Source organism: Xylocopa sonorina, chromosome 6 (genome assembly GCF_050948175.1).
Source record: "Xylocopa sonorina isolate GNS202 chromosome 6, iyXylSono1_principal, whole genome shotgun sequence".
In the NCBI taxonomy this organism is placed as follows: domain Eukaryota; kingdom Metazoa; phylum Arthropoda; class Insecta; order Hymenoptera; family Apidae; genus Xylocopa; species Xylocopa sonorina.
Window position 1 is genome coordinate 3,622,534 of NC_135198.1, and position 27,983 is coordinate 3,650,516.

General features: G+C 46.6%; 2 protein-coding genes across 2 annotated transcripts in view; one reads left to right on the forward strand and one right to left on the reverse strand.

Annotated features, from left to right (window-relative positions):
• Window positions 1-18,822, reverse strand: part of Rpl8 (ribosomal protein L8) — a 309,715-nt gene extending 290,893 nt beyond the window's left edge. Inside the window, exon 1 of the mRNA XM_076896722.1 lies at window positions 18,813-18,822. The gene's annotated coding sequence lies outside the window, so the exon portion shown is untranslated. The remainder of the gene's footprint in view (window positions 1-18,812) is intronic.
• On the forward strand, window positions 545-27,946 carry Dnt (tyrosine-protein kinase Dnt). The gene is made up of 8 exons (XM_076896673.1): window positions 545-695; window positions 19,771-19,898; window positions 23,718-24,124; window positions 24,368-24,553; window positions 25,215-25,353; window positions 25,842-26,134; window positions 27,075-27,234; window positions 27,501-27,946. The coding sequence occupies exons 1-8, from the start codon at window positions 596-598 to the stop codon at window positions 27,747-27,749; spliced, it is 1,662 nt and encodes a 553-aa protein (XP_076752788.1). The 5' UTR covers window positions 545-595; the 3' UTR covers window positions 27,750-27,946.
• The last annotated feature ends 37 nt before the right edge of the window (window positions 27,947-27,983 follow it).

Sequence of the window (27,983 nt, forward strand, 5' to 3'; positions counted from 1 at the left end):
GAGGCGTCTCTCGTGGGTGGACCTCGGCCAAGCTCGGCCGGACTCGGCCAGTTTCGGTTATGGAACGAGCTTGCGTCGACCCCGGTCGACCCATGGCGGTCGGAGCACACAACTGGTTGTGGCTTTCACGAGGCAACTACTGCGTCGCTCCCCTTCCTTCGCGTGTGCATTCCCTCGCGGTCTTCGTTCGGTTTTTCGTTCGATCCACGGGCACCTTCCGTCTACACGTACGCGTCCGCTCCGCGGCGGAACCGACGCTCCCGATCGGCCACGCGTCGATGTTACCTGGCCCGCGACATTCGTGGTGACGTCCGACGGTTCGACGCGCGGCGAGCTGTCAAAAAATCCGCTCCGTCGGAGGGAACTCGCGCGTGATCCGTGCTCGCACAGTACCGACCCGGCCGTGAACGCCGCCGCGGTCGAACGAGTCGCTGTCACGTGCGCCTGCACCCGTGAAATCGGCTCCGATTTATGATGCACCGCGGACCATGAGCCGTGTTAGAAGACTCTAACGTTGCTCGCGACATTCACGTTTTAAACGGCCGTGTTTACGGGCGCTTGATACGTACGACCGGTTAACCACGTGGTGGGCACGATGCTCCTAAAATTGGCAGTGTTGCTGTTCGTCCTCGTGCGGCCAGGTGCAAGTTACTTCAACCTTTTTCTCAGCCAGGCAGAAGTGCGGAAACTGATGGGTAAGCAGAAGTAATGCAATTCGTTTTGAGCTCGCTTTCACGCTACCTTTCGGTAGCTGACTCTGTCTATCCTGATTACGGACGCGTTTTTTCCTACTCTAGCGTCTTCTACTGTTAACGCATCGATTTTAGTTTGTTTTCATGGAACTCGGAAAATCTTACACGTGTAGAATATCATATTTTGATAATGTTGCTATCTTGAAAGTATCGTAGATACGTGCGTTAATATCCATAGCAAACATCTTAAAGATTACTAACATTATTATAGTGAAATACATGTTCCATTTTTCCTTTTAACTTTCAAAGTTGTCCATAAATTGTTACAAAATCAACATTTGTTGCGACACAGAATGGAAATTCGAGAGGCATGAAAAATGTTTCAAATATTCGCGCCTTAATAAATCACGCGCGAGCAGCTATTAATTACCCGAAATAAGAACTTGTAGTACGTTTAGAATTTACTTCGCCGTTCTTTCGACGCAAATATCGGGCACATAATTCGTCCCGTAAGGATATGTTTAATCCGAGCGATTTAGCGGATCCATTAAAGCACACAGCTCCGTTGAAACTCTAACCACCGATCAAATGTCCATTAAGATAGCGATTAGCGCGTTGCATTATAAGTGAGCAGTAGGCAGCGAGGAGTCGTTGGCGTCAAAGCCCTCCCAGCTCCGAGATTTCGCTCGGCTAATGAATAATTATGATCACGTTACGCTATTCATACGGCGCGCCTATTACCTCCGCGCGACGTTCGGGACTCTATGCAATTAGAAGTGCAATCGTGACTGTCGATGTGCTTAACGGAGTATCGAAATGTTACGGGTCAAGTAATGGTAATTTATAACGCATAGCAAAAGCAGAGGCAGTAATCCTCGTGCCAGGGTCAATGGCAATTTATCAACTCCGCCACGACGTATTCTAGCTCGAGGGTATGGAAACGTTGCACAAGTGGAAAATACGATTAACTCCGAGTCTGTCCGGTTGTCTCGTTATCTCTTACTCTGGATAAGGGAACAGCCTCTACGAGGGGAAAGATGTTTCCCAGAAAATGGTACCTACGTGTTAAACGAGACCCTATTTCACAAATTCTTGTTATACGAGGTCCACTAAAAGCTAGCATAACAGTCGAGATTGGGCTCCATAAAAGCTAAGGAGTTATGATGAAAGGAAAATAGTTTAAACTGTAAATTCAATGCTATGAATCAATCGTTTGCGCGCAAAGATAGAATCCAGAAGCTCGTTTCAGAACACCAGTACTATCGAGGTACAACGATCCTCTTCTCTTCAATCCCTTTCCCAGGAAAATCCTAGTTTTCAACCCTTCGGAACTTGTTATTGTTCGAAGCCCCGAAAATTTTTCGACTAAAACGCGATCGAAGAAAAAAAGTTCTCAAGAATCACGGTTCAACGACCCATTAAAATCTCACGGACGACGTGGTTGATTTCAGCCAGCCCGACGATACTCGATCGTTTGTTCCATTCTCACGCTCCCGATCTCCTCTTTTTCTCTCTATTTTTTTCCCTCCCTTATTTCTCATTTCCTCTCCCTCTTTTTCTCTCTCCCGTCGGTCTTATCCCCGTTCAGATTTCATTTGTAGTCTAGCCGTTAGACAGAAATCATCGCGCGGCGGCTACCCCACGGCGGGGGTGTCTGGGCGGTAGGCCCGTTGTACCGGAAACGGTTAAAAGCCACTCGACGCCGCGAACTTTCCAATATTTCCCCGATAACTTCCACGGCGGCGAATAATTCGCTCTCGGCTCGTTGATCCGCGAAAAGCGGCTGGCTGTGTCGGGTGGCAGCGATGCAAAGGGTTGCTGGCTGGTTGGCGACGTGTCCCGTGACAACGACACCTGGAGAGCAGCGGGAAATCGCTCGAACCGCTGATTCACCGATTCCCGTACACCCCTAGGGACGCGTTCGCGCGTGGGATTGCGCGTTTTCAGCGATCGACGCGCACACTTTCCGCGTGACGATTGACAACGCGACGTTCACTTCCCGTGCGTGCATCTGTGCGCCAGCCAAGCCGTCGGACAATCGACGCCGACGACGACGACGACGAATCGGGGTTCGCGTGAAATCGAATCGCGAATGAAAGGGGATCGCGAGTGGTTGCGCTGTTTAGAGACGGCGTTATTAATCGCGGTTATAAATCTTGAGTATATTAGCACCGCGGCTATACGTTGGAACGAGAGGTATTGAATCGGTCAGCCTTGTACGGCTCCGCTTTTATTAGTTCCACTCGTGCTTAACGCGGAATTGTTCGAGGCGATGAGGCGCTGCGACTCTCGCATACTCGTGGAATATTGTAGACACACGGTACAGCTACGTACAAAAGCGACGCGTGAAGGTTTATATATATTGTTTTAGATGAACAAGATGTTTTACAGCAACCAGCGTGAGGTATTAACTATAAAAGAGAAGTAGAGATTAATCTCGAACTGGGTGTAACGATGTTTCCTGGATTAAGTAGTGGTCCATCCCGTTTCACATAAAAACAGGACTTGTTTGCGTATCACTAATGTTGCACGATACATTACAGGAGTCTTGTTCCTCTGGCAAACACGTTTCGTTGACAGAGAGCATGCGAACACGTTTCGTAGCCGGCGCAGCAGATGCCGTTAATGACTAAAAAACTGCGTCGCTCTTGATTTCAACTCTTTTCACTCGCGAATCGGTTGGACATTTTCCCCCTGCGTTAACTTCGCGCGTGTAATCTACTTAAAAACGACATTTACGGGTTTCGTTGCAAACAAAGCAACAAAGTTTGCGCCGAACGATCGCAAGAAAGTGGAATCGGTACTCGTACGGCGTCCAAGTTGATGTTCACGCAAGCGCGACTGATCGATGCACCCGTGCATCCACTCCATTTTGAATTCGTACCCGAGCGAACAGGACCGCGAGATTCTGCACGACTTATTTCCTAATCTGTTCTTATCTACGCACGAGTGTTTTGGCACCCTCGATCGCCACGTACAGCCTCAGGCGTCAACGCCAAAAGGCTATCGAGTGTATAACGAGATTCCAAGGATAAGATGCACACGCACGATACGCATACACGTAGAACGCAATAAAGTATTCTAACGAGGTCCTTGTTAAACGAATACAGCACGGGGTGGCCAGGCCCCGATACAGGACCGGCCCTAGTTTGTTTAGACACCGAATAATCGGCAATCGGTCCTCTTCGTCTTGTTTTCTTGCGGCTCGTCCGGTTTCTTTTCCCCTCATTTTTTCTTTTTGCTCCTCTCTCTCTCTCTCTCTCTTTCTCTCTCTCGTTTCAGTCCGACGGCCGTGCTGCCGCGCGACCAAGCCCAGCGGGCCTCCACGGTCAGATAGAGGCCCCGATACCGATTTCGGTGGACCCCTCGAGTCGCTCTCCATATGGGCCACGGGTTTTTCGTGCCGCGCTCACGCTTCCTGGAAGAGGGAGGTTTCCAATTTCGGTATTTACTATAGGGTTTCCTGCACGCACACGGTTGTGTCGTTCGACGAGCATGCATCGCGAGAAATCGATCTCGATTGCCGTCGAGCATTCCGCTCCGTTGCCTCGATTCCGTGGCCAGTCGTAATGGAAAGCAGTGCCGATGAAGATATCGGGCCGGTGATTAATTACGGTTACCGATTTGCACGCTCGAGAAGCAGTTTTGCGTTCGTTAAAGTCTTACGGCGCAAAAAGTGTACGCGCACGATGTGTATGCATGAATACGGAGGTGGGAACTGGAAGTTCGATTTATTGTAAGTGGGTAAACGTCGAACGGGCTTGTAAGAGCCACTCGTGAGAAATGTGTTAACTGTTTACGCTCGTCGAACATTGTAAGTAGTTACGGGTAGGGATGTAGCGATACCATCGAGGTATCGATAATTTTATTCATTAATCGCATCGATACGTGGCAATCGATATTTATTTCAAGCAGAATCAGAATTAACGCAGTCTTTCGTTTCATTTTATTCCAGCAAGAACTGTGCTTTTTTTGTATTAGAATATAATTTTATTAATAGTATTCTATTTTTATTCTGTTAACTAATGTTCGTTCTGAAATGTAATTACGGTTCGTCCTAAAGTGTAATTTAAACAGCCATGCATCTTATTGAAAAAGATATATTATGCACTAGGTATGTTAATTATATACTTTTGTATATAACAGATACTCGTTTCATTTGATACGAATAATGAAAATATTCTGTATCAAAATGAAAGTATCGAATTTGTCTTCTTTATTTCGTAATTTAACTGGAGCGCATGCAGCTACGCGTCGAGCGTCTAGCCCCTAACGCACAACCCTATCTACTACTGCATTAGACCGAAAATCGCATAGAGTGTAATTAATCTCGCGGCCGCCAGGTGGCTAAAACAATTGATCTTTCTCGCAAGTGGTGGTTGACACCATAGTGCTTATAAGGGAAACGTTCGCGGATGAAATCAGGTGATACTCCTCGCATAAGCGAGAGATTACCGCCATCTCTTTTGGAGATGTCTGTAACTGTAACCATGCCCGTGGTACTCCATGCCCTTGGAAGCCCCTATCCACGGTGTCCCTGCCCATGGCTGTGTTCCCCAGCCTATGCTCACGACCCCCTGATGACCCAACCCTTGCCATACCCCAGCCCTGCGCCCTTAACCGTGACCCCTCCAGGCCTGGAACCCTCCCCAAAAAGCCACAATTTTCCTCTAGGAACAACAAGGAAGAATCTACAAGGAAGATTGCATCGTGGGATACATCATACGGAAGAGGAAGTGAAGTGAAGTGAAGTGTTTTTGTGATGCATAAGTGTGATAATGTTATATAATAAAGTATTGTAATAAAATATGTAACAATAAAATATATAAGAATAAAATATTGTAATAAAATGTATAATAGCAAAATATTTCAATAAAATCGATGAATAACATATAAAGTAGGTTTAATTCCTAGTGCTGAAGCGAGTTCCAAAGACACCGTGTATGGCTCGAAAATTTTAGACTTATCTTTAAGTACCTATGGTCCTACGAGTTTGCTACCACTTCGGTATCGTGTAGCATCCGCTTCGGATAAGATAACTTTGAATTCCACCGGTGCTACGTTGCATTCCTGTCCTCTCTCGGTTTCTCGCTCTTCGGGGGAGACAAGTAAATTATGATCGTCGATCGCTCGTGATATCAACTACTACGCTATAACCGCATAAAAATGACAAACGTTAGAACATACATCGTACTAATTAATAAAAATTTTATTGGCTACCTACTAAAGAATACCTCTATTGTAATACCTCTATATTCTGTGCAATTTTTGGCCCTGTAATATTAGGTGAACCATGAAGTCTCGAGTGCTTCATAATTAATTCTCACGGCGCAGAACAAGTACCCTCTTTGTCCTCCTTAAACGTCGTAGACGCGTCTTTTTCATACTCCGTTCGAAATATTCTTATTTGCGTTACCTATTTTCGCAAAGATCCGCCACTTGCTTCTAAAATACCGTAGAATCTTATAAAATTTAAACATTCCATATTTTCGCTCGCCAAAAAAGAAAAAAAATGATAAATAACGGGACTGTAACTCCTCGACTGGAGAGACTTTCTATTTAACGGAATTTGCATGAGAAGAGAAAGTCCGTTGTGAAATTAATGCTGCGTTCAATCAGGAAAACGTCAAACCACAATGATCCGCGCGAGCATCATCCGTCAGGAGTCCGTGTCAAAACACGATAGCGGTGTGCGCACTCCGACGATCTCGTGCCGGAGGCGGTGTTCCACTCGTGTGAGTCCGGCTCGGGTCCGACCTTAGCTAGTTAGGGCCTGACAGGCCCATCTTGATGTTACTCGAGGAGTGGGGCGGCCTCAAAGGTCCCGCCTGGGCTCCGTGAAAACGTTTATGCGCGCACAGTGGCGTAGCGAACGGCGGCCCTCTGAAAAGACCGAGCGTTACGCTTGTTTGCTTGTTGGTGCATAACGTAGGGCTGTTGCTGGAAAATCTAAGGGTCGATTTTGCGGGCCCAATTGTGGTCAAAATCAGGTGCAACGAAATTCTGTTTGAACCATCGTTTTCGGATGGAATGGCTTTGAGGATCCGTCGAGTCTGCGTACAATAATGGCAGAAATCTATATGGTTGCAAGCTTAACGAATTTTCAATGCAATCTTTCATTACAATTCTCCATTTTTTTCTTCTACAATCATCTTTTACATCTCTACTGCAAACGATTCACGTATCCGTAAAATTCCAAACGAAACGAGCACTGAAAAATCGTCCAACGAATCGATACGACGTGTCGTGTATTTACGATCTTAAAAATTTCAAGTCAACCATCAAGCGCCTCGTTCCAGCTCGAACTATGACGAATTGTTCGCGCGCACAAATAAATACAGACGAAGGGCGGACAGAAACGGATGGAGTTAAAGTAGCGAGGGAAAAAAGCCGGAAAAAAGTAGTAAGATCGTATCTGTCGATGCACAAGTGACAGAGAAGGATGCGTTACGAGAAGGGGAAGGTTGCGGAGGAACGCTCGCGTGTACGGTTTCAAGATGGACCAACGGGCGGATGCTGCACCGTTGTCCGCATCAATCTTCGACTCCTCGTTAAGATCCGCGCCTTAAGCCTTCGCCTGTGTGCGCCAGCTCGTTTCGTTCAACCTACGTGCCAGGGACACTCCGCTGGATGTGTTCGGGCAGACATTTACATGAGGTGCCGTCGGGGTAGACGCGGGACCCCCGTGGATTTTCTTCCAGCAGCGAGCGGCGCGCCTCGAGCCGCGTCTTTTTCTGCCTGGCAGAAAGAAGAAAATCCCTGCCACGAAACTCCCGACGAGTTTCAATGGCGCGACACGTGTTACATTTCCCATCGAGGGGACTGAACGCTGCCTTTCTGCTTCGCTACCGTTTCGCGAACCTGTCGATGATTTCTAAATACGACTCCACGACTCTTCGCGTTGGATTATTTCAACGTGTCAACGTAGAAATAGAAATGAATCTTGCGCTGGGAAATGGAATCCTGGATACGAACAGTGTAAGAAACCTGTCGGTTCGAGCGGACCTCCGACTGTTTATACCTAAGGGTCTGAAAGAAGAACACGTGCAGACTTTGCGCCCTCATTTTTCTTAGGCGACAGGACTACGGATTTTCTGTCCAGTGTCCTCGCGATTCGTATAACTCACGCAGAGTAATAGACACAGCCTTACGTAGCGTAAGAATTTTGCTTTGAAGAATTCTAAGAAACTTTTCTTTCGCGCATAAGAAAGCTGATCTTTACCATGATGGACATTAGTGAAAAGCTCAGCTGGTAATGCAATTAGGAGGGTCTCGAGCATCAAGCGAAACTATAATGTGCTTTTACTTGAGACACTCTTACATAGAGTGCCTCTTGTCTCTGGGGAGTTCGAAGATACATGTGGCACGAGGGTGGAAATGATCACTCTCTAGTTACCCAATGGTATTTGGAAGAGTTTCTTTCTGTCGAGAAATCTCGTGAAAAAGGGACGGGTCCCGGGGGAATCCGTTGTTCCTACAAAGTGCTCGTAGAATATACATCTACAAAATCGACGTCTTCCAATATTAAATAATTACTCGAGACCCGCTACGAGCGATGTTTCCCTAAAGTGAAAGGTGCACGTAGTACCTGTTTAACCCTATCGATCCTCGCCGTCCTTTTCTATATTCTTCCTCTCCCACCTGTTAACGAGAACGTTCATCAATTTTTCAACGTTATCCACGCAAAGAATCTTTCAGTTCTCATCCGTGGGTCTGTTTTGGCTTCAACTCGCAGCGAGTCCTGAGTGACAGGATCTTAACGAGCATCTGCTTCTCGAAGATGAGTCTGCCGTTCCTCCCGGTGAAAAACGTCCCGCGTATATACTCTCGCGAGGTGCTCGCCAGGCGCGTTGGCTTCCCTTGATTCAATAAAAGATCGTGATTCAGTCCCTCCCGGCGGAGCACGACCGTTTTTATCCACGGCGACGGTGTTCACCCCGTCCTACGAGTACCGTGGCGCGCCACAGGAGGAAACATCCCACCAATGTTATAGACTTCGACGCGCCGGCCCTTATACTAGGTGACTCGGCAAACCAGCCGATGGTACTCCCCTCCAACGGCCGCAAACAGTCCCTGACAAATGGGCCCTTAAGTGGTACCCGTCCTTAACCTTTTGTGCCGCTACCTAGAACGGACTACCGTGGAAAGGAGACCAGGGAAACACCGCCGTTCTGGAAGCTGCGTATAATTTACCGTTTCGTGACTGCATTTCACAAGGTGACCGGGCGCGGGGCCCCAGCGATCCGCGTTACACGTCGACCCCGGCTGCTTCTTCCATTTCTGACAAAGGAAGTGGCTTCGTTTTATTTACCACCGGGCTGTCAGCTCGCGTGGCCGCCTTAATGCGCGGCGGCACGCGAGCCAAATTTTCCCTCCTGGAATCGTCGCTCGCCAACATCTCCCCGTCGATGATTAACTCTGCCACGGGCCCTGGAATTTTTTTGCTCTTCGAACGATCTCGCTCGTCTCGAAAAGAATGCAGCTCCCGTGATGGTGGATAATGTAGTTATGCGTGTTTGTTGTAAGAAATAGGAAGTTTTTCTTGAAAACGAGAATACGCGATTGGTCTGGAAATGCTGGAAAGAGACCGCGCGAGGATTAAAGAAGGAAATCGGGTATTCTTCGAAAAGCTGTATTTCTGTTATTCCTAGCACAGTAGTTTCAACGTCTAATAGGCAAATATACAGAGGGACCAGAAAACGCATAAAAATAATCTATATTTGTATCCGTCCCTCAGAAAAAAAGGTACATAAAGACAAGAAAACTTCCCATGGGTTAACCTTCCCACTCACCCAACCGTTCAGCTCAAACCACACACTTCCGAGCCGTGTGAATTACCATCGAACCAACGTGGAATCCAATCATGAATCCATCCATTGCTACGCTCGCTCGTATCGAGCCAACACCGTTCGCCTTCGAGTACTATTTTCAAAAATACCCCGACAGCTTTTGTAAGAGCTTCCTCCACTTAAATCAACCCTGTCTTCCCCCAACAAAAGGAGACTGATTACGCGTACCCGTCTAAATGGCCGAGGAGAGAGAGAGAGAGAGAGAGTGGCTCCAGACGAGCAACCACGGACGCCCTTCAGCGCTTCGAGTGTCCCGTCTTGTTCTATGTCATCCTCCTGACAGCAGACGGAATTTCGAACGCGTCCGTGGAATTATCAAAGCATCGGCGCCGGGAAAAGGGACACATGGCGGAGGCCACTTAAAAATTCGAAGGCCTCGCCGATGCCATCTCCTGCGAGTACTCGGGACCCCCGCGGCAGGGGATGGCTCAGCCTTTTCACGTTCGACGTCCCTCCACCTCCGCGACGGGGATCGCCCTCGCACGGTTCATCCCTCGACGTGGTGTCCTCGGTGATAAATCTGCCGGTGGGTCCGTCCTGACGGAAGATTGATCTTCCCTGGAGCGGGTCGTCGCGCCGGTTGGACAGTGCCGGATTGTCGTCGAACACGTGTATACTCGTAGGTCAGTTCTTTCCCGAGAATTTGGGACGTATTCATGCGTCACTCACCGTTGGGACGAACCGCGAGCCGGAGGAGTCCGCCGGGTTTTGTTGGTAACCGCGGATGGGTGTTTCTCTGCTTGTTACTCGGCCGCGATCCGCTTTCATCGCGGCCTGCTTGTTTCCATTCCGTTGGTTTATGACGGAAAGTTCGATGGATTTAGCACCCCGTTAACTTGTTTTAACACGTGCGAAAGGTGCCGATTTCTGCGTATATTTCGGGACACAACGATATTATTCTGTACGCGCGGAGTGCTCTTTACGCGAGCATAGTTCGCGTGCAGCAAGTAGCTTTCGGTTTGTTTGCATTTGGGTTTTTTGTTTCGCGAGTAATAACAGGTTTGAGGTTCGTAATATTCGGATAATATTACTTAATTTGTATTAAATATGTGGTTCGTAATTATGTATTATAGATTGCTGGTTTTATCTTGTGAATTATCGTTCGTTTTCGACTGGCCACGTGCAGGTGGGGAAATTTTCATCTCGAACTATTTTTATTTGCAACGAACACGCTTATATAAGTTCACTGTAATTCGTTCGGTAAATAGTGCATGACTTTACTGCTTATGTAAATGCAATGCTAATCTAATTTGGCATGCCGTGGTCGTATATCAGTAATAAAGTCTATGTCCTGTTCTCATAAAAGCTAGCTACCGTAACGCATAAATTACAGTTACGTGTGCATTGTTAATGTCCTTTTTAAACACATCTCTGAACTTAGATACTACCCTGCAATTACTTCGGTGAACGATAAGAATACTCCCATCGTTCCATGAATTAGCTTCGTATCATTAAACCTTTTGATATTCCAAGCGACATATCTCACGATCTGATCTCACGACAAACGTAAAATGTCGAAATCTCAAAACTTGACTCTTCACAGTAGTACTATAAACGCGTGTGAGCCGATCACAGCAATCCTTCGACCGAAGAAAAGAATTTTTCCGTCCCCCGATACCCGAAAAGGAAAAGTTTAGCTGTTCGAGACGTGGCGCAGCTGACAGCTCGAGGGATTAAACTCGGGGCTGACTAAGATCGACGGCGAGGCATTCGAAGAGGATCGAGACGGCCGTTTCTCCGCGGTCGACTTCCTGGCGAATCCTTCTTAACGAGCAACGTCGATCGCGGAGCCACGAACGGTGCCCCAAAGGAAAGGGGCGCCCCGATCGAACATCACGATAAATTCGTCCACCGCGTAATCCTCCTCGTGTCCGAGCCCTGATTGCCAGCGTAGTGCCATATGTCCTCCCTTGCGCGATGGGCGACAACGTCTCAATCAGCCCACCCATCTGTCGCGGCCCCCGTTCGCCCTGGCTTTCGCTGTCGTTACAGCGCGATATAACGAGCTGGCCGTGGCACGAAATGCGATTTCGAGGGTGCACGCCAGGAACAATATTATTTTAGCTCCCGATGCCAGAATCACGTACCGTCGCACGGTTTGCTTTGCCTCCCGTTCCGCTGCCGTACTACCCTCGGTAAATAAACGTGCCCACGGGGTTACCAACAATACAGGGAGTCCATCTACTGGGCCACGTCGCGGGACAATGAACCAGATTTAACCGCGGCCGGAAAGAAACGTACGTATTCCGCGTGGACATGTGAAAATAAATCGCTGACTTGTCGCTGGGTCGAGTGATCAGTCGGGGTGTCGCGAAGACACGACGGTTGACTGCTGTCAGATACTTGTTTGGAAGATTCGTAAGACTCGTGAAAACAGTATGGAACATTGATTTCGTTTATTCTCGTGCGTGAGGGGATGCTGTTTCTATCGGCGTATATGTTTCTATGGTCCGTTTGTATGGAAGGTAATAGGGCTTCGCGCGCACGCGAGATTAGTCATCGATGCTTTAGGTTATCGGCTCTGTGTTTCAACGTTGGTTCAGTTCCCTCCGTCTGAATGGGAGAATAAAGTAGTGACTTTCAATGCGTGGTGAATAAATCACAACTTTACTTTTAAATAGAGCTAAAATTTGGAATCTGTAGTCAAATACGCGATAATACCTTTCTTAATAAATTAAAATTCGAGGAAGAAAACGATCTCATGGGCTTCAAATTAAATTAGGATAAGCTAGATTTAGAGTGTCGAGGTTTTAAGATGGATCAGAGATAGAGTCGAATTGAAATTTATACACGGATTATCGTAATTTCAAGTAAGCGTAGTTGAAACTCCAGAAACGAAATATTTCTGGTTCGGTCGTGGAATTAGCGTGACGCCAAGTCCCAGCAGCGTCTTATCAAAGCACGGCTAACGGCGGGGCGAATCGTCAGAGGGAATTACCCGAGGACTCGTTCGAAGTCCAAGTTTTATAGCGACAGCAGTGCTTTACAATAGACTGCGGAGAATGTCGGGGACTTAACCGTAACGGAAAGTCTGCCGGGTAGGTTTCCTTAATCCTTCCGCTGGCTAAGGCTATAAAGGGACGTGGCTGAGTTTCGGAAGGACCGGGGAAAAAGTATCACCGAAACGATGAAATAACCCAACGCGGTATGCACCGCGCCTCGTTCCTTTTATTTCACTCTCCGTTTCCACCAGCTTGCTTACGACCCTCCGGAGTGAATTATAACTGGTGTCGCGTGAAGTTACGCCTTCCTGGATGTGACCTATGGCCCGCGAAGAGGAACGGAGAGACAGGGTTGGCGTCGTAATAACGAAAGAGGACAAACCGTGGAGGGACGAGGACGCGGAGGGGGTACAAACGACGTCCACAGGACCTGGCTAGGACTTATGGGTTATTCAGAGGAGACCCCCGTCGGCGGACGAAGAACCCGCGTACCCGTTCGATATATGCTAAGCAGTCAGCCTCCTGTATTATATAGAGGGTAGCACCTTAACTCTTATCGAAAAACTTACGCGACACCGTGTCGAGTAGCCGTGCCCGTGGAGCACGCAGTTTCGCTTGGCGCGAATCCGTCTTGCATCTGAATATATTTACGAATTAAGCTGTCGATGCAATTAGTATTCATTGGGCGGTAATCTTGATAAGCCGCCGCTTGTCGCATACAGATGTGAACAGCAGTTTCTTTTGTTGTTAACTGTGGAATCTTAATATGCCTTTGGAGTGTTCGAACAGAAGCTTCTGAAAGTTCTACTAATTTTTGGATAAATCTGTGCAGCGAATATCAGTATTTCGATACATCTATACTATACGAGAGACACTACTGTGCAACCACATTTGTAATTTGAATGTCGCGCTTTATTTTATACGTATCTTGCTTAAAAAAAAAAAAAGAAAAAATACTGATGATACAATCACGAATTATTCTTCCAATAACAAAGCTAAAATAGTGTTTATGCAGACTGAGAAAATTTTTACGGTCACTTGTAGTAGATCACAGTAGGGATACCTTTATTGGCGTACGAGTACAAGTAGTGGTCTCGCACGTGGGTGAGAAACTAACAGTATACGACTGCGTGTATACGTGCACAGGGTATATACGCACGCCCACGTCGTTTACTCGCGCTGGCGAAAGTGAAAAATATCCCATGCAGCGGCAGCACGCGCTCGTACACACACACGTATGTGGCGAGCTCGTTTGTACGACCGTATACATGGCTACGTTATTAGATCTCCCGAGGCTGCGTGTCGAAGTATCGGCGAGTACCAGCTGCCCGATCTGGTCGTTAACCTCGCCTCGCGGATCATTTTTGGATCAGCCTGACGTGCACGAGGTTTGCGTTGGAGCCGCGCACTCTGAATTTCTGATCGATTTCTGGTTAATCGTTAATTGCGCCCAATCACGATCTTGTTTGCACAGTCTGGGACGAGGTTTCTCTCAGACACTTGGGCGTTTCCCTTCTGCAGCCTCTACGGATCGACTTGGGGCAGATGCAAGCTCGATCAGTGATCGATTTCGTCAATTTTTCGAGGTACGAACCGTCCGGATATTTGTCGAAGAAATTTTCAAGAATGATTCTGGAAGTTAAAATAAGGAGAAAGTTAGGAATAAGAGAATTGTAGTTGAAGTCTCATTTCAGAGATATACGACTTTGAAGATGCATGAAATGTACGCGCAACGCCATCTTAAATGCTCTACTGACTTATGAGCTCTTTTATCTTTTATTACCAGTCTGTGCGCATATCACGGATTTTCAAAGCTTTTTTTCTAGGAGACAAAGCTTTCAGTGAAATTTTTGTACTCTTGCTTTCTGCCTTTTTCATTTTACATCCCAATGCATTCGCATTCTGTTTAAGATATTTTAAAAACAATCTAGTTTCCTTCATAATTAATCCTTTAACCGCGGATGTGACTTATAAACCACTAAAACAAAACAAAATAAATACGATAATTTCAGTGATTTAAAATTAGAATGTGTATACTATCCCTCATTTTATTCTCCGATCGACTGTGCTAAAAGTACTCCCACCGTTAAAGTGTTAAAAAAGCCTCAGCTTTCTTGCATCGTATTTAAACCGCAGATTCTATCGAGCGTTTCCATCGAATTTTGCCGGTGGCAGCGAACAGAGCCAACGGCACGTTTCGCAGCAAGGAGAATGCTCATTGTATAGTTGGCAGAGCGCAGAGCAGGGGGTTTGGTGTCCAGGACCGCATTGGGATCGAACAAAAATCGGAGCGGGTGCATTGTGAGCAGGCGTCACGACGTGTAAATCTAATATTTCCTGTTCCTTCGACCTGCGCGACGCATAATCCTGGGCCCTGTCCCTCCGCTCGCAGGCGCTGCCGCCCGTCGTCGTCTCGTTTTAAAAGGCTCGCCACAGGAGGATATCTCGTTATAAGCGTACCGTGGGTTTTGCGCTCGAAAGGTGTTAGGTTTCTGACCCAAAGCCTTAGGGGCCCCGTGAGGCGAGGGGAATGGGGTAGAGGGGCCAAGGGTTGGCCAGAGGGAGGGGTGGACTCTGTGGCCTAGCCAGCAATTCAGCGGGCCCTTTTTTCAGCTCCCCTTTATACGACTCTTGGAGCTTCGCTCGTCAACTCGCCTCCATGCTGTATTTTGACAGCGGGGGACACGGTGGCCTGCGAAATTTTGCCGGCTGTTTCGCGCCTCGCGGAACCAACATGCTTGCGCTCTTTTCTTCTCTATCATCCTTTGTACCAACGATTTATTTTTTTTGTTTTTTGCTCTACCTGCGCTCCTTTTCTTCGAGAGTGATTGAAGGCTTGGTGGTTTAGTTTGGGATCAGAAGCGAGCGTTGTTTAAATAAAATTAATTTTTGAAATAAATATAGGAATAAGTTTTTGTTCTCTCTTTAAGTTTTGTTAGAGAAGTACTTATTATTATGCTTGAAGTGTAGCTTTTGTGTAGATGGGATACCTCTTCGTCATCGTTGCACCTTGCCTCTCGGAGCAGCTGAATTTTGTATTTTGACAGCGTGAGGAGCGTGAAAAAGAATTTTTCCGAATCCATTCTTAACAACTTTTTGTCCGCATTCCATTTATATTCACCGCGTGTTATTTGGTTTCTTTAAAAGGCGGCCAAAATGTTTGTTTTTATGTACAACGTCCCTGAAAGTGAAAGGTATCTGCATACTCCGCCATAATGCTGGACCACTTTGAAAGGCATAAAGTATTCAAAAGATCGTCGCTTGGAAAGCTTCCTATCTCTCCGTTCCTTTTATTCCCTATATTCTACTCTCCGTCCACTTTGTCCCTCGTCCTCCGAAAACTTTTAGCCGTATTTCGCTGTTTTTAAACGTTTCATAAATTTTTCCACAAACTATGCGACGCACGTTGGCCGCGAGATACGAACTTTTACTCGACGCCACACTTTCGTTTAAGAAACGAGTTTCTTTTCGCTCATTTGCATATTCTGGTAATTTATTTTCTTTTAAATCGGAGATTACTCGTTTGAAATCTGCTACGTAAAATTGGGCGAGCGACGCAAAATCGAAACGAGGTACAGCGTATCACCCTTAACTCGGACGGCGCGACTCACCCCTAAGCGGAATAAAAATATCAAGATGGCCGAAGAACTCGAACAGCTCCTCCACCTTTGTTTCACCTTCTACTTAGATATCTGGTTGATCGATATCTGGTTTGCGGCGGCAGGTTCACCGAACTGACTCTGTTGCCCGTCTGAGGGTTTCCTCGGTTCCTTATCTTTGATCCCGCACGTTTTCCGGGGTGTCAGCAGGCTGCGAGGGGGTTCCGTAACAGTTTGAGAGTTCTCCTAGTAGCAGCCACGTCAGTCGGTGTAGTTAGAGATCGTACACGGCCCAAGAGGAAAGGTTCCAAGTGCCGTGGAACCCTTCGTGACAATTGTGTCTGGCACTCGTTGTCGAGGGTCGACGCCTTCGTTGAAAGGGCTCTCTCTCTCTCTCTCTCTCTTTCTCTCTCTCTTTCTCGTTCTTCCTTCGTCGTACCACATCTCCTTCATCTTTTCCTTTCTCTTTGCCGTTCTTGCTTGCACTTTGGCCCGCTCCAGGCATGTACCAGACATCAAAGGATCGTTGGATGGTACACGGCCACCCCTTGGTTCTTCATTCGCGCTCAAGGTCCCCGCGTAAACGCAAGGGAGGATACCAATGCAGTCCCCCGGCAGATTAAGCTCTCAAAGAATATAAAAAATTGGTAACGAGGTCATGACTTGGCTGTCGCGATGATGGGGAGGCATCCACCTCGACTATTACTGTTGCACTCACTTTCCACAGATCCTGAAAGACTTCCTCGCCGAGTTAAGGGTTGGTATTAACGCTACCCTCTTTGTAGCATAAGGGTCCCGCTTTGAGATCATTTACTCGAGCCACACTGCATCTCTATCAACAAAATTAGTATTCTTCAGACTTCACGCGATACGATATACGATACACTTTTAACACAGAACTATAAATTCATCGTCCACGTTGATTCACTCGGGAGAACGGTGTTGTCGACCTTTCTCTAGCCCTCAGACACCCGAACGTCTCGCCGCGTCGACTAGGTACTTCTCGACACGGGTCCAAGAGATCGTCGATACCGGGAACATCTATAAAAATGTCCCGAGTCGCAGGGGCTACCAGTAGATTCGATTTTTAGCGGCGATAACTCAGCGCGGTTTCGAGGATCCGTGGAGGTAATTATTTCCCGGGAGGACGCGGCGCGGGGCCATCCGGAGGCTTTTTTACGAGGAACACCGCGGTTGGCCCACGGGCAGGGAAGAAACGGCCGCGGTTTCGATGGTGGAACGGGCAGCACGCCGGGGTCGTGGGCATACGAGATATCTGATGCAGAAAACCGGTAAAGGCCGAAGGCCGATGGAGCCGGGAGGCTAGGGACCGGGTTGCACGGTGGAGAGGGACCGAAAGCAAAGACACGACCGTGGGGGCTGCGGCACATTGTCTTCGGGTGACTTAAAAATCCAACTCGTGCCTCGTTAACCGTCCTATCTGATACAACAAGCGTAGAGAGGCCCTCGAAGGGAGTACACGACGCCCGCCTCGCCTCCTTTTCCCTTCCGCCGGGGATATTCTTCCCTTCGTTTCTCTCTCTCTCTCTCTCTCTCTCTCTCCATGTTTTGTTTTACTTGATCTTCCACCTTGGCCGGCTTCGCCCACGTAACCTCGCGGCTCCTGAATGCGGATTACTCGGTAGCGTAACGTCCAGCTGCTCCGTTGTTTCTGAATATCAAACTGTGGGGGGAATATTTGTTGGCTCTTCGAACGGGGGCTGTGTTTGGCTCAGCGTCGCGCGGATATAGAAACTGGGAGGCTTGTGTCGACGTGTTTGACGTTTCGTTTGTATCTGCTCGCGGCTGTGTCCAGTATTGCGGTTTGACGGTCCACTAATTAGCTGCTAATAGCTGTTATTGGTTTCAGATTAAAGTTTTAGCATTGTGTTTCATGATTATTGTTGCGCAATAATTTAGTACTTCGTAGTATATATCTATACTTTATAATTGCATATTTGATAATTGCGTGTTAAACGAATTTCTATAATTAGAATGGCAATTTATCGTGTCGTATTTAATATTTCCTCTAGGATAATGCAGGTCTTGTTGTTCGCGTACGGTTTTTATCGAACTCTCGTCGTTTACGGACGATCTGCATAATGAAACGCGATGCGAGTGGAGAAAAAATGGGGGGCGAAGGGAAGAGCGCTAGGAGAGACGCTCCGAGTCCGCCAGGGACCCGACGCGCGCGTGTTCTTGCGATCATAATTCAGTTTTAAGTGGCACGGAAGCAACAAAGCTAGCATTGAATGCGTCTTTAAAGTTCGCGCGCAGCGGGCGTTTTAAAAATACTACGCAAGAATATAACGAGCCAGCTAACTCGACGGAGCGAGACCACCTTCTTCTTCGAGACAATGCGCTCGTACCACCATTACTTATCCCTCCTCGGTGGGTAAATCGCGAGGAGGAACAGGCCCTCCTCTCTGTTTCGCCTCGGTTCACACGATTTGTATTCACTGCGTTCGAGTAGTCGATTACTCGATTACCCGACGACTCCGCTCGCCTCCTCGCCAAAAGATAAGTGGCGGAGAGATGCGTTCTCCTCGATGCCTCGTTCGATAAACGATTAAACGCAAATCGTTCACGACTACTTCCTACGCTGGTACCGAGCCGTTCTCGTATCGATCGCGAAACAGATCGTCTCTTTGTCGCTCGTGCAGTTCTTTAAAGATGGACGAGCATCTGTGTACGGTCAATTGTCTCAAATTAAAATTGTTCTAAATGAACCAAGTGTAACAATTTTAATGATCGCATCAATTTAAAGATACAATTCGTATTACTGGTTCATTTTTAGAAGAAGCGTCAGTGTTCCTGAAGAAATGAATTTTCTTCCAGGATTTCGCGACTTCTCGATGTTTGATACGCGTTTAATCCTGGGGCTTGCTCTTGGAGATTCGTTTGGGAGCAATTTCGAGGTTCTTGCAAGTGTCGTAATAAATTGTCGTTGGTTAATGTCTTTGGCGTACACCGTTGGCTGAAAGGTATATAAATATACATATATTCTGTCGTCTTTTTTACGCTATTTTCACTGTAAGAGGGCAGATCTGGATCGTCACAATGTGCGCGATATTTTATCGCATCACTGTAAATGTCAGAGCACGTTGTACACCATTTTTTTTTTTTTAGATTTGCGAGACACGCACACGCTAGGTTGCTCTTAACGCCAGTGCACACCATTCTGAGTCATCTCTGAACGTATATACCTGACAGTCTTTTACTCACCCAACGGTTTCTCACCCTCTTCTCGCGCTGACGTCATTGCTTTCGTGCTTCGCGGACGTGAAATCGCGCGTCTCTAATTGCAATCGATAAAGCTACTGTGGAAGGAACGCGAGCGCACAGTGAAACTCTTGAGTCGCCAATCAAACTGTCGTTAAACGTGTTATTCAGTCCCGAGAGATTAATTAAGAATGTTTCGAGTTTACATCTTGCACGTATGCAAGTGCAGCGAATAATTAATAAATGTCAATACAATAATCGTACAGTAATGGATAATTAAAATGAAGATTCGTTAAATGAATCTTATAAACAAGAAATTGAAAGACTGATTACATTTAACAAATCTTGCCATTCTAGTATTTACCACCTATAATAGTAGCCAAGAGAGGAACGATGCACCCATCATCGAACACCTTTTCCCTTTGCACTCAGTATTTAAAATAACAATTCGTCGTTCTTGTTGCAGGGCTGCAGGCGGAATTATTTTACGTGAGGGAAGGCGTGATAAACGAGTACGCGATTAAATTCGTGGTCCCGGTGCCAGCCCAGGTTCACAAGCTGCACTTCACCTGGGAAAACCTCGCCGGCAGACCGGTAAGTTTCGCAAAGCTGCGCAGACCTTTCATGCGATCTCCTTCGCGATGATTCTTCCGGGACGGATGTGAACCTCGAGCGGGCAGCTCGAGTAGCGACTTTGAAGCGCAAGAAAAACGCGAAACGTTAATGAAAAAGAGGTGTCGCGACCTTTTACAACCGTGCGGCCGTGTCTGTCCCGCGCTTTATCCGCCACTTGGAGAATTTCTTTGACTGGATCAAAGCCACCTGAAGCGGTGAATTCGCTCGTTAACGAACGAATCCGCGTCTTCGCGTATTCTTTACGGGAGTAAAGACGGGAGTGTCTTGTCAGACGAATCCCTGATGAGGACGTTTCGAGCGCGAACGAGCATCAAACGGCCGTTCCAAGAAGTTAAGCCTGGTTTCCACGCGCGAGATTCGTTGCCAATTTACACATATCGATTACGTTTTTGACGTTCGTAGGTTTTCGTGAACATTTTTTGGACACCTCCAGAAACTTGAAGCTTATTAATTGAGCTAAAAAAGTAGTGTAGACATCATAGACGCTAAAAATGTCTGTCAAACTTTACAATTGGTTATTAGTGGCTAGTCATGCGATTCGACTTGTATCGACGCGTTTCATGGGAAATGAAGCTGACGGTAAAAGCAATAGTCTCTGCACGTAAAAACCAGCTTTTACTCCCTCTCTCTCTCTTTAGTCTCCGTTTCTCTCGCGCCCTTGCGCGACGTACTTATCTGGATTATCGAGGCATGTCAGACCATCCCGTTTCTCAGATTCATGCCACCAGCGACAAACACCACTTTACCCGGTATTCTTCGTCTCATTGGAACGAATTTATCGAGGTTTCTCAATCGATGAAAATGCCTCTGTCAAAGTGGTCGTGAATATTGCTAACCCCAGCTGTTCTTCGCGGAATTCTCAATAATATATTACACAGTTCAACGGTGTGCTGAGTATCACGAAATCAGAGCTGCAAAAAATTGTACAATTCAAAAAAAGAAAGCAAAAACCGTAATCTCTTCTACTATTTCAATGTCTAACTTAAAATAGAAATTAATCGCCTAGCATCGTTAAAAGAAACTTTTAATTCTGAAATGAAATAAATCCTGAAGGGGCAAAGGTAAATAAAAATTCTAGTCGCTACAAGCATAGTCGAATCATTCTAAGAACGTACTTACTCTAGTGGTTAGCGTTTTCCAGAAACGGCAGAAACGATTCGAAAAAGAAAAAAAAATGTTTCCCGCCGACGAGTTCGAGGAACGTGATTAGAAGCGTAGTGACAAATGACTCGTTAGAGTGTTGGGCAAACGCTTTTTACTAATACGTCGCGGACGAAGGTAGTACTTTGACAAAGTGGCGGCGAAAAGTGGAGAGAATGCGGTACGGTGTCGGATTGACTCGTCGACGATGCGTATGGGGGTAGAAGGGTGGAGGGGAAAAAAAAAACAAGAAACGAAGGGAACAGAACCGAGAGTAGGACAAAGTGGTCCAGCCACTTCTTCGAGTTGTCTCACGATGGAACGGCGGTGGAAGAAGGAGGAGAAGAAAGCCGGAGACTGATGACCAGTCGAGAGACATCCGTCACCTTCACGACAAAACCGAGTGTCCCGAATGCTACTTAGGCGCACCGGCTGCTTGCCAATCAAACTGACCACTTTTGAGCCCCGTCGAACCTTCCCCCCTCGAGACAAATCTATTCTAACCGCGTCTCTAAACGGAGATTTATCGAGCACGCGATTTCAATTAGAATACTATCGATCTTTCGCAGAACATTGTCCAACTGTTGCATCAGTGACGGAATAAATAAATAGTTATACGATTATTCAAAGTGCAAGTTTGACAAATTACTTCTACTGATTATAATTTTTGTTCAAATGACAAATTTGATTAAGAAAGACTTTTTGTTTTTAAAATATTACTCAAAAGTTATTACGCAAAGTTTGGATCTCGAACACTTGTACCAAAAACTATCGTAGGGCGTAAAATCCATTACCAAATCTTAACTTTCGCATTACTCGCCTGCCTCACTTCGCTACACCGCCGCGTTCGAACCAAAATGTCCGCCGTGAGATCTAGAAACGGAATCCTCCAGAACTGCGGCGCGTCCGTAAAATTTCACGGTCCCGCATCGCTCGGCGAGTTTCCTGGCAACGTCTCCCGGAGGTGTTCAGAAAATTAGCTGGAGGCAAGGGCGGGAGGGTGTGGTGGAAGGGGAGGAGAAAAAAATCGTAAAAGATTCCCCGGACAGTTTAAGCCGAATGGTTAGCCGGTTTACAGAGGCATTCACTGTCAGCACGTAGTTGGTCGCCCGTAGTCATAAAAGATCGCGGCGAGGAGTACCGTGTAGAGTGTAGCGTAGTAGCGACGAGCTGGCAGGTTGACGAGGTGCCTTCTCCGCGGCTAGTTGGAAACCGATCATCATTGCTGCCGCGGTGATCACCAGCGAACGCCTCGCCATCAACCGAACTTCTCTTCCCTCGCCTCTAGCCTCTTCCTTCTCCTCTTCGTCTTCGACTTCTTCTTCTTCTTTTCTCCGTCGTAAAACTGGATACATTTTTGCTCGAATCTGCATGCAGGGTTTATTTAGTCATTTTTAATGTAATGATAATAACGTCTTTATTTTATATCGCACTGGCGGAGGGATGGTATGCGCGAACGAGGATGTAGGATGGCGGATGAATAAGGATGTATGCTGTCTAACGCGCTGTAATTAAGCTTGATCCTCCAGTTCTATTGTATTTATCTACAAAGGCAAGTTAGAAAGGAGGATTTCCAGCGAGACAATAATTTGTGACTCTTTCTTCAGTTCAGTCTTTTAAATAAAATGACTGACCAATTACGGTGTAAGAAATGGAAGGTTAAGAAATGAAAATCTTTCGAATAATGCCTTAAGCTTTCGTAATTTAATTTTCGAATAATGTCCAACCCAAATGTCTGCTTTTTCTTTAAAGTCAAAGAGTTTAGGATTATTTAAACAATAATTTCTACTCCAATTTCTCGTTATCTTCCGTTTCCTCCCTTCTGTTCCCGCCGGGCATCTTTCTAGATACACTTTGCCTCCCCACTGGGCGCAAATTGTCTTCCAAGAATGGTACGTTTCAGATTATAGGAGAAGGTTCAACGCTCGCGTGATTACGAGCAAGCAGCCAGTAGCATCTCCAGTCCCTCGCGTCCTTCGACTTTCTTCCATTTGTCTATCGCTCCTTCCACGGTTTAAAAAAAAAAATACTTTTCCCCGTGCACCTCCTTCGACCATCCGTCTCTCTGCCTTCTCTCCTCGAATTCTTCATTCCCGTCGCATACGCGCGGACGCTCGTTTCCATGCAGATTTGAAATTTCCGTGATCCGCATTCACGCCGCCATTTTTCTCGCGGATCCGCCGGGAAATTGCGCGTTCGCCTCGACTACAAGCGGGCGTAGAACGCGAAGTCGGAAATGCGAGTCCATCCATGTCCGTTTACGTCGAGCCGTCTGAAATTGCCATTCACAGACGGGAATTGACAGCTTCGTTTATTTCGACTATTTCCAACGATCGTGTCTGCCCGATAGTCGCGCGAATCGCAATTGATGTTTGTGACTTTTGGAATTTATATTGTTCGAAGCAAGTGTAACTGCGAGTCTGCATAATCTCAACTGTTCACTTTTTAATTTACAAAATTAAGAGCATTACTCTTATTCACTTTGATTTTAAAGAAGCTGCTCGCTTTCACATATCATTATGAATACTATAAATAAGATTCTAATACACAATGCTGTTCTAAAGAGTAGCAATCATCATCAACAGAGTTACATGTCACTCTAATTAAATTAAAAAAAAATTCTTCGTACATTTCTAGTTGCCGTACACGATGTCAGTGGACATCAGCAATCCGACAGCTCTGAGCAGTTCCCTGAACATATCTCAAGCAGGCGAGATCCCCGTCGGCGGTCTGCAGACGTGGGCACTGGCGTTGCACTGTGCCCCGTACGACGCGGAAGTGGACCTGAGCCTCCGCATAAACGTCTCCTTGTCGAGACGGAACACGACCAGTTTGGACTTCAGACGAAAGAAAATCTGCTTGAAGGACAAGAGCAACATCGACCCGGAAGAGGTCCTCGTCGCGGCGTCTGGCACCTCTTCCGGTGGCCAAGTGTTTTACGCCGCCATCGGGTGCGCCTGTGCGTTCATCGCCGCCATCTTCGTTCTTGTGATCGCGTACTACGTCCGCGATAAGAAAACTAGACGGCACCGCGACCCACTTCAGTAAGTGTCTTCGAGATACGATTCTCTTACTTTGTTTTGGGAAAAATATGTTCGACAAGAATCGTAGAACACAAGAAGCATGTCATTAGAGTATAATGTTCGCCTGTCAGATGATGGAAAAGTATGAAACGTTACTCTGTGTTATGTGCGTCAACTTATTTCGAAGATGAAGACTTTTAGTAGTTTTTTTCTTTGTAGATAGCGATCAATTTTTGATTCGTGATGTTGTTCTGATTTTTGAAGAGAATCACGGGGACTCAGTTCAGCGTGCAGCGTGGAGAAGGGCACAGGAGTCGGGCCAGCGCAGACCTTTTTGTCGCCAGAGACACCTCCACCTGCTTCTGCCGCGTCTACTTCTACTTATAGAAGATTGGACGATCGACCAAGTCGAGAATTACACGAGAGAATCCAAGAGATTACGGTCCAGAGGTAGGTCAGAGTCTATAATGACTCTTTTTAAATATCGCAAGTGCCTTTACAGCCTCCGCATTGACTTTCGTCTTTCTCACTATTTGATACAATTATTAAATTAAACGATTTTGCATCGAAGCAATCTAAATTGTTAACAATTATTTTGCAAAATGTTCAAAACGTTTTCTCATCTATAACAAGGTTACATTCTTTTTCGAAGTTCCGTTAATTATACCATATAAAAGGAAGTTGGACTCGTATTGTTAAGTTAACTAGGTTATTTCAGATCTTGATAATCCTCGAGAGCCAAATTACACGTTAAAGGCGTTAGAGATCCTACTTCCCTCGCCAACGAATTAAAATTATATCCAACACTTCTGGAACCGATTACTCGCACGATAAATTCACCGCGAGTTCCTTTTCAAAAATCCTTCGACGACGAAGCGTTCCCAGTGCGAATTAACTTCGAACCAGCAGGATCGCGACGGAGGAACGCGAGTCCCGCGAACCTGTCTCGAAAACTCGACCCGCTTCCGTTTCGATCCTGCGTCCGATCGATCCGGCTGCCCGATAATCTCGCGGTGGGACGAGTTCAAAGTTAGCGCGAGGATAATTATCGGTTCCGCGTCCTGGCGCGGTCACGAATCCCGTGGGCAATCTCGTTCCGCGCTTGTTACAGATGCAGGGTACGCCTCCTCAGCATCGAGATGGAGGGCACATTCGGTCGCGTGTACAGAGGCAGTTATCACGAGGAGGGCGCGTCCACCCCGAGGGATGTCCTAGTGAAAACTGCCGCGGAGCATGCATCGCAATCGCAGGTAAGTAATTGACCTTCGGCTCGCCAATTAGCTCGTGTGGTTTGCAACATTATTAATGAAATTACGCTCGATCCTCCTCCCGCTAGTCCTCGACTAGTGGCTCGCAATTAGCTTCCGAGGAGTATCGCCGCGTAATTAGACCCGCGCTTCCTGCCGATCCCGTGCAAATAACGCGGTGGAATTACGCGTAACGTATATAAAATATTAATCAAACCGCTTGCGCGAGTCGTAATTTTCTAATTCGAAATAGTTAATCACCGTTCCATAGATTATACTAATTGTAGTTGGTGCACGGTTATTTAATTCACACCCTGGTCGTTGGGTCGTTGGTTTTGAGTTCTCCTTGTTTGTACTCGATGAATTATTCATCGAGTTTCGGTTAGACGGAATGTTCACACGCGAGAGAATTGGTGAATTCATTCGGCTACGTTCTATATTAATCGCTCCCCAAATTAAACACCGCCGCTTTAAAATTCCCTTTCTCGAAGGTCGCTCTTCTGCTGCGCGAGGGTTTAGCGCTGTACGGTTTAAGTCATCAAGCGTTGCTCCCCGTTTTGGGTGTCTCCATCGAGGACAGAAGCGCGCCTTTCCTCTTGTACCCGCACACCGGCTACAAGAACATGAAAAGGTTCTTGCTGAGGTGCAAGCTGAGCAGCGAGGGGCCACCGAGAGCACTCACCACCCAAGAAGTCGTGGAAATGGCCCTTCAAGCTGCCAAAGGGGTCCAGTATCTTCACAGAAAGAGACTGGTGCACAGAGATTTAGCCGCCAGAAATTGCGTGTAAGTAAGCCGAAGAATTGTTTCGCGTTGCACTCTCTTTAACGAAAGCATCTCCTATCTCCTTCGCCACCAGCGATACCTTTCAACTCTTATGCTTTTTATCTCTTTCTGAAATTACATTTTCAAGTTGCGGCACAAGACACTTTTGTAAATTCTAATCTTTTCTGTTTATCGTAAAGTTTGGGGCATTCGTGAATGGTAGATACGTTGGCAGTAGGACCTATATATAGATCTTGTGTACCTAAATACCTTGGTACATCCTTCTGTTGCTCGCCAGTCTTCACACTTTTCAAATATCTTACCAACCCTTTCGCGCAGACATTTTCGCGCATCGTTGAACGAAGTTGAAAGTAAAAATGATGAATCTCACGCAATATCGCCAACACGGTAAAGGTACGAAAGAAGAAGATAAAAAGCTGAAACATGCTTTTGAATGGTTGCTCGATTACACAATAGAGGCAAAGGTAAATCAAGATAGAAACCGTGTACGCGGTATTCTGAGGCCACGAAATAATGTGGGAATAATTCCCCATAAAACGGACTTCGCGCGATTCACGTCGTTGGACTAAATTTTTTTTCCGTCGTAGCATCGGTTCGTGGCGTCGTAAAGTTAAGGTCGTTACGTTTCGTTACGAAATTAATTGGCCGTGCGGCATTAATTAGCAATAAATACGGTGGCTCGAGGCTGTTTAATTACTGGCCGCTACTGTTTCGTCTCGCGGAGATGACTTTAATGCTCTTCTTGGTATCCCTTCGTCATTCTTTTTTTTTTTCACGCACCCTTTCGCATTTACCACACGCGCCAATCGACTGGTTCGAGAGCTCGGTTTGCGTGCCTCCTTGCGGCTTCGACGTACACACATACACACATACATCGCGCACAACCGATCGAGGTTATCCCTCGACGACGTATTTAACGATGGATGCTGTGTTTTATTAGCGTTGACGATGATCTGAGGGTTCAAATCACGGACAACGCGCTGGCCAGGGATCTGTTCCCGCAAGACTACCATTGCCTCGGTGACAACGAGAATCGTCCGATCAAATGGCTCGCTATCGAAAGCCTCCTGAACAAAACGTTCAGCACTGCCTCTGACGTGGTGAGTAAATTCATTTCTATCCTCCCTTCAAATTTTACAATTTTATCATTACACAATTGCAAGAATCAATCTTCCTGGTTTTCATTATTTTTACTGCTACGTTAATTCTGTTACACAGCAGCCATTTTGGTACCAATTTGCGCTGGTAACGCGTCCGTTCATTCCGAGTAGCAGAAAAAATATGAGAGAAACGCATGGAAATTCTAAACTAATTTCCATTGTTACGAGGAATAAAGCGAAATGTGTGTTTTTCGTTTGTTTTTCAGTGGGCATTCGGCGTTTTATTATGGGAGCTAACGACGTTAGCGCAGCAGCCATACGTGGAGGTCGACGCGTTCGAAATGGCTTCCTACCTCAGAGACGGATACAGATTGGCGCAGCCAATAAATTGCCCCGACGAGCTGTTCGCAGTCATGGCCTACTGTTGGGCAATGTCCGCGGATGAAAGGCCAACGTTTAGCCAGCTGATCGTCTGCCTCCAAGACTTCCACACCCAATTGACCAGATACGTTTAATCAACGCGTAACGCGAGCCAAATAAATGGCCACCGCCAAGACCACGAGCCTCGCTCCTTGGACGTCTTCGAAGGTTCGAGATCATGCGGAGCGACATGTACATAATAGTAGTACTTAAAACGTTCGTTTCAATGTTCACTGCAGTGTCAAGTAAATATTCGCGACGCGATAGGAACGTAGCCTTATATATACTTTATGTTAGAAGAGAAAAAGTGCGAAGAGGATAGAGTATCT

What these genes read in the sequence shown, in the direction of transcription:
- Dnt (XM_076896673.1), top strand. Translation starts at nt 596, where the DNA reads ATGCTCCTAAAATTGGCAGTGTTGCTGTTCGTCCTCGTGCGGCCAGGT. An exon ending in AAAACCTCGCCGGCAGACCG is followed by an intron (nt 19,899 to 23,717) that starts GTAAGTTTCGCA and finishes GTACATTTCTAG; the next exon opens with TTGCCGTACACGATGTCAGT. An exon ending in CAAGAGATTACGGTCCAGAG is followed by an intron (nt 24,554 to 25,214) that starts GTAGGTCAGAGT and finishes CGCTTGTTACAG; the next exon opens with ATGCAGGGTACGCCTCCTCA.